The sequence below is a fragment of the Syngnathus floridae genome, chromosome 22 (genome assembly GCF_059516105.1).
Source record: "Syngnathus floridae isolate MCC-2025c chromosome 22, RoL_Sflo_1.0, whole genome shotgun sequence".
Taxonomy (NCBI): domain Eukaryota; kingdom Metazoa; phylum Chordata; class Actinopteri; order Syngnathiformes; family Syngnathidae; genus Syngnathus; species Syngnathus floridae.
Window position 1 is genome coordinate 3,590,643 of NC_142434.1, and position 6,409 is coordinate 3,597,051.

At 43.9% G+C, this 6,409-nt stretch overlaps 1 protein-coding gene across 1 annotated transcript; it reads left to right on the forward strand.

The window, feature by feature from the left end:
• On the forward strand, positions 1-5,708 carry net1 (neuroepithelial cell transforming 1). Its single transcript, XM_088367130.1, has 9 exons — positions 1-309; positions 2,059-2,166; positions 2,254-2,418; positions 2,853-2,915; positions 3,115-3,288; positions 3,369-3,626; positions 3,700-3,870; positions 4,101-4,287; positions 4,372-5,708. The coding sequence occupies exons 1-9, from the start codon at positions 217-219 to the stop codon at positions 4,782-4,784; spliced, it is 1,632 nt and encodes a 543-aa protein (XP_088223256.1). The 5' UTR covers positions 1-216; the 3' UTR covers positions 4,785-5,708.
• The last annotated feature ends 701 nt before the right edge of the window (positions 5,709-6,409 follow it).

Consider the following 6,409-nt stretch of genomic DNA (forward strand, 5'->3'; position numbering starts at 1 on the left):
CCTCTGTCTGGAGCAGACGAAAGTTTAGAGTGCATGTGAGGTTGAGCTTCACTAAAAAGCTCAGTCCCACTCGGGGATAAGAGCGAATCTAAATTTGAAGATATTTTATATATTTATTTAACTTATCCTTTTTTTCTCTCTCGGTGGATTACTTGGAGCCCAATTAAAAAAAGGATTAAAAAAAAAAAAAGGGATATCGCGTTTTTACTGAAAGCTATGGTGGCTTACGATGAACTGGGAAGCTTGGTGCCTATCAAACGGACTCTGCAAGTGATAGACAACCAGAACCAAGCCCACAAGGAGTTAGAGGTGAGTTGGATATTGCTTTTATATTGTTCATTTGATTCTGGACTGTTAAGACAATCATCTAACAACTGCACTTGTTAAATTTTGTGTATTAGCTGAGCTTTTATAAATATTTGTCCCAGCGGGGGGGTTGGTAGGATACGGAGCAATCAGCAGTTTCAAAGTATCATAAACAATCTTTATGGTTTGGTAATTTAGAAATATTCACTTGATGATCCTGTTGATCAATGCAGGACTGGTTTCTCGACTGCAGAAATGTATATTGTGCCTTTAGTAGTCTTTGGGAAGGAGCTTCACCAACATGTGGTTACACCGACAGTAAAAGTGCTGAGGTTCTATAAAGTCTGCAGATGATTCTCCACAAGCGAGTTCCCAGACTTTCGCATGTGACTTATTGATGACCTTGGCTCTGTCATTTGAGGTCTGGTTCTGGTTCTCAGCACTTTTCTGTAAAAGGCAAAGGCACACCATCTGGAGTTTTCAGCACGCTGCACATTTAAGTATAGATCAAAGAAACCCAAACGCCTCCTCGAAGGGAGGTTGTAATATTGGGTTTGGACGGAGATTATGCCACGTTATTCTTTTTTTTTTTCCCATTGACAAAAGTTATAGAGTTCTGCAAATGGGTCTGTTTCATTATTGGCTGTTTTGTGCTAGTCTTCTTAAAAAACAGGAAGGGCATCCTTTGGTGTTTAGTTTTCTTCTGCACAGACAATAATAGGTCACAAACAAGTCCATCTGCCATGTGGCAACCAAGTACCAGACCGACCGCTAGAGGGCTTAATAAAGCTGCGGTTCAGTGTCTTCAGACCCCAGTCAACCACAGCTCAAAGGGCGCACCAGAGCGTGTGGATTGGTTCCACAGCTGTGCCTCGGTGGTTTCCTGAATTTTGCTGATCCAAAGCGAATCGTCCCTTCTATCGTCTGAAAGCATTATTTCAACTTCTTGATTACTGCACTGTGTTGTTGGCAGCTTTCTTCGAACTCTCGAGGGTAGGGGGGTTGGTTACCTGCCTCGGGTGGAGATCTACTCTCACGCGAGCCCTATTCAAAAACCTGTGTCAACTTGTAGAAGCACTGTGAACACAACTGCATCCCCCATCCCCCACCGTGCAATGTAAACACTCAAGCTGGGTTTACGATGAAGACCTCTTTCCCAGACTTGCCGCTGCTCTGTTTCATGTTACAGCCACCAAACCTGAAACACTGCTTCGCCTGTCTGTCTGGAAAAGGAAGTTAAAGAGCAGCAAGTCAACAGGAAGCATTTATCAACGACAGATTTATTTTTAAGAGGTCTTGTTGTCAAGCAGATAGTCGCGGAGCGTGCACAGGGGGGGGGGATGTACAGCGAACAGCTGAGAACGGAGTCTCGTGCATTCTTGGCATTCCTCCAGACCCCCTTTCCGACCAGATCAGCACTCAGAGGGGGTCTTTGTGCAGTGTGGCCCAGCCGCCTGCCTCTCACATGATGGAGCCAACAGCTGGTGAAGGCACTTTGGTCTCCAGATTGTCTAACCATAATCAGACAATATTTCTGTCTGCACTGTGAGCACAATCTCCCAACTCCCCCTATTTCCTGGCTCCAAAGCCTGGAAGTGGAGTCAATAAAAAGGATTTATAACCTGACTCAATGGATTTGATCACAAGGAAGTCACAAGGAACTCGGTGCTGAGGTCTCACAGTTGGCATAACCAAATGATTTGTTCCCTCCTTGGCTAACTTCTCCCTCCTTCATTTGTCTTTCTGATCCAGGAACCCAGCAACAAGCGTGTCCGTCCTCTCGGCAGGGTGACGTCGTTAGCTAACCTCATCTCTCCGGTGAAGAATGGGGCCGTCCGGCGCTTCGGCCAAACCATCCAGGTGAGAGTCTTGTGACTCTTCTTTCCGCCGAACGTCAAAGAGGACAACATCACAGTGTCTGATTCCGGGGCCTTTTTCCATCCGTAGGCCTCCTTCCGGAGCGATGGCAAGTCGCCGGCCATGCCCCAGAAGCCTTGCAGCAAGGCAGCGGCCCCCACTCCACCAAAAAGGAGAAACAGCACACTGTGGTCTGAGACGCTTGACGTTCACCAGAAGGAAACCTTAACCACCAAAGAGATCAAGAGGCAGGAGGTGAGAATCTCTTCAGACTGAAAGAATGAAGCCTGTGTAGTTCCGAGATCCAGACGATACCGTACGTCCAGACTACTTTCACATAACCCTGCAGAATGCAGTTTGACACAAGCCAAATAGTCGAAATGGGAATAAAAGCCCTCACAGGGCTTGTTTCCCACTCTGTGTGACTTCACACAGAACTGACAAGCCAACGAGGCAAGCTACCTCCCTACTTACTGTATGTCTGACATCTTTCCGAACTGTCAGGAGCTATAAACGTTGTGCACTTTTAAAATACAAACGGCAGCCAGAAAGACTTAGACTTCAGTCGTTTGGCACCCGGCACGAGTCTGGCTTTAAATCGAAAGGGGTATTGGGTTGTCCCCAATGTAAAAAGCAACCTGATTTATGTGTACCTCTACCTTCCCCCACCCCTTCCTCTTCTACCTCAGGCCATATTTGAGCTGTCTCGTGGAGAACAAGACCTGATTGAGGACCTCCAACTTGCACGCAAGGTTTGTACTCAAAAAGCAAACAGATTAAATCAAAGTCTGGCAGGCCCTCTATGCAATCAAGCCAGGGACTATAAAAAGCCAGGAATTTATCCTCCACTCTATCTTTTCTGTGTCTACTGTTGTCTTTAAAAGCTATTTTTAGCATCCTCCCAACCTGGTTTCGTCGAGATTTATTTAACAATTTCCTTCTTCCACACAGGCGTATCATGACCCAATGCTGAAGCTCTCCATAATGTCAGAAGAGGAACTCTCGCATATTTTCGGCAACCTGGATGCCTACATCCCTCTGCATGAGGACTTGCTGGCCCAGCTTTCCAAAGCAACAGGCTCCAACGGAACCGTGGGCCAGATCGGTCAGATTGTTGTAAATTGGGTAAGATTCATCTCAAATGAACTATCGGCAAAAGAATGCTTTTAGGGCGAGGTAATTAAAGAATTTTCTTCTTTGTGTAGCTGCCCAAGCTAGATGCTTACAAAGACTATTGCAGCAACCAGCTGGCTGCCAAGGCCCTGCTGGACCAGAAGAAACAAGACAGGCGGGTTCAAGACTTTCTGCAGCGCTGCCTAGAGTCGCCATTTAGCCGGAAGCTAGATCTCTGGAGCTTCCTGGACATCCCACGCTCCCGCCTGGTCAAGTACCCTCTGCTGCTCAAAGAGATCCTAAGACACACTCCGCCTGAACACCCGGATGTCACCAGCTTGGAAAAAGCAGTAAGTACCAACCCTAAAATCTTTTTTTAACACCCATTAGAAAACTTGAAATTAAGTCATGCCTTGTTTTTAGATCACCATCATCCAAGGGGTGCTATCAGACATCAACATGAAGAAGGGCGAGTCCGAGTGCTTGTACTACATCGACAAGCTGGAGTATTTGGATGACAGGCAGAAAGATCCCCGTCTTGAACAGTGCAAAAGTCTGCTGTGTCACGGGGAGCTTCGCAACAAGAGCGGCACGGTGAGCAAAGTACACGACCTGACCTATCTTATCAGAAGCAGCCAGACCCCCCACTCAATCAGGGAAAATGAGTCTACTCACTTTGAGGAAGTAGAGGTAGCATTATGTCTCATTTTCACAAGTCTCATACTCTAGAGGTGACCAATAAAGGAAATGGATAGTTACTGTTTAACGACACCAAGAAACTGAGGAAGTACCCAAGCCTGACTCTTTCATTGTCTCTTTGGCAGAAGCTGCATGTGTTCCTGTTTACCGAGCTGCTAGTCCTGACCCGCTCAGTCATCCGAAACGAGCGGCAATGTTTTCAAGTGTACCGGCAGCCCATTCCCGTGCAGGACCTGGTGTTGGACGACCTGCAGGATGGTGATGTCAGGATGGGTGGTTCGTTCAGAGGTGCCTTCAGTAACGCTGACAAAGGTGAGGCTCGTGTTACCAGAGATATCCCGGCATTGTGTAATCTGGACCAGTCGTGATATATTTTTTTTAAATTTTCCATTACAGCCAAGAATATTTTCCGGGTTCGTGCCCAAGACCCAAGCCAGGCGCAGTCGCACACGCTCCAGGTCAATGATGTCTTCCACAAGCAGCAGTGGCTGAACTGCCTGCGCAGCGCCATCTCTGTCCACCGACCCCACGGTGACCCCGCTTCCCCGGCGACAATGGACGTTCGACCCAAACGGCGCCCATCCTCCGTCTCCGCCATTGTCCACATGGAGGAGACGGACGAGAACTTCCCACAGCGCACCACCCAGTCCGCACCTAGCTCACCGTGTGGCACCACCAGCCCTTCCCCCTCAGATTCCCCTTCCTCTTCCACGTCATCGTCCCCTATTTCCCCGCCTGCGTCTCACAAGACCAAAAAGGACAAGAGGTCCCTTTATTCATTAGGGAAGAGAAAAGAGACCATGGTATAAAGTGGAAGAAGGAAAAAAAAAGACTCTTATTTGTACATAAACACGGGAAAACGTGGGTCTTGTATATTTATGTGCGTGTGTACCTTCACAACAGTGTTCTTTGTTTCTGTCCACTTTGGCAGCTGTTTACCTGACCCCTCTTTTTTTAAGTCCATCCCAAAGACTAGGGTTTCCGTTTCCCACATCCAATTATTATTCTGCCATATAATTGTCAATTTTGGGAAGTTTGGGAAACCCTGCCAAAGACAAAAAGAAAGGGAAGAATGTTTACCGTTAATATGATATTTAAGCGTTTTTTTTTCCTGCATAAGAAGAGGGATGTAGTTTTACATTTTTTTTATATTCTTATGTGGTATTTTTTTTAGCTATATTAAAAGGAGCACTGTTTTAGCTTTTAGGTGGCGCATGTGTTTTAGGTAAGACAGGAAGATAAATTAAGATGTACCACGTAAAAGTTACGAGTGAACTATACGTCTTATTTCTATACATTCCTTGAACCCGAAAATACCAGGATGTGGTTGTTGTATTTTATTTTATTTTTTTGCATCAGGCGTTATTTAAATCTGAAATCAAAAGTCGGGGATGTTCTGAAACTGATTTTCGAACTGAGCCACAGATGGTTTAGAAATTTCGAAGGAGACTTTTCAGTGTAGCATCTTTCACGGAATGGAAGTTGTACGGAATTACAGAACGTGTTATAAGAAGGATGAAGAAGAGAATGTTGCTGAAGAGAATAGATTGTTTGGAAATGAAAAGAAAGCTATTTAAGAAAATGTTGGATTGTGGTAGTTGGAATGAGTATGTTGAAAGAAGGTTTCTGTATGTGTATGCTGAGATTGGAAAAAGGAGGGGGAAAAGTGTACTTGCCATTAACTTTACCCAAGTATAAGAACAATAAAAATCTGTGTAAGATTTACAGCTGAACCTTTTGTGTCACGTCATCATTATCATTTCTGTGTGGCAAATTTTTGGAAGTCCTCAAATTTAAGGTTTAAAAAATGACATTTAAGATATTGCTACTGAGGTCCACTATCTAAATAGGTCAAATTTGAAGAAAAATATTTCAGCACAAATTTATTTAAACAAAAGACTTTATAGCCACTCAGGAATCCCATAAACTTTTTCAACGTTATTCGGTGTTGCTATGGAGACAGGAGTCAGTAATGTACACAGTTTGTTCTTCGTAATGGATTTCACCGGTATTTACATCAAATTAACGGCAAGGGCACTCAAAACACTAAGCGCACGTTTTAGAGTGCACTTGTGCAAAATCAAATGAAGTATAATTTATTTTATATTTTTAGATCTTTTAATGGGGAATAATAAAATACAACTTAGTTCAATTAAATCACCAAAAATTCAGTGACCTTATTTTTGTGGTTTCATATCTTTATTTATGTATCATGAGTCAATTATTGATTTAAAAAAAACAAAACAGAATGAGATTAAATAATATTCTGTCTTTAGGAAAATACACACATTTATGATTGACACTAGCAGTTGTGTATATTTTCAAGCTTCTGTTGAGGAAAAAAAAGAACATTTTTGCAAAGGACTTGCAGAAAGATTTATGTCAGCAACTCATCTGTGCATTTTTTTTTTTAAAATGGTCCGATTATTGACAG

Coding starts and splice junctions, on each gene's coding strand:
- net1 (XM_088367130.1), top strand. CDS start 217: ATGGTGGCTTACGATGAACTGGGAAGCTTGGTGCCTATCAAACGGACT. Junction 2,916..3,114: donor ACCTCCAACTTGCACGCAAG/GTTTGTACTCAA, acceptor TCTTCCACACAG/GCGTATCATGACCCAATGCT. Junction 3,627..3,699: donor TCACCAGCTTGGAAAAAGCA/GTAAGTACCAAC, acceptor CCTTGTTTTTAG/ATCACCATCATCCAAGGGGT.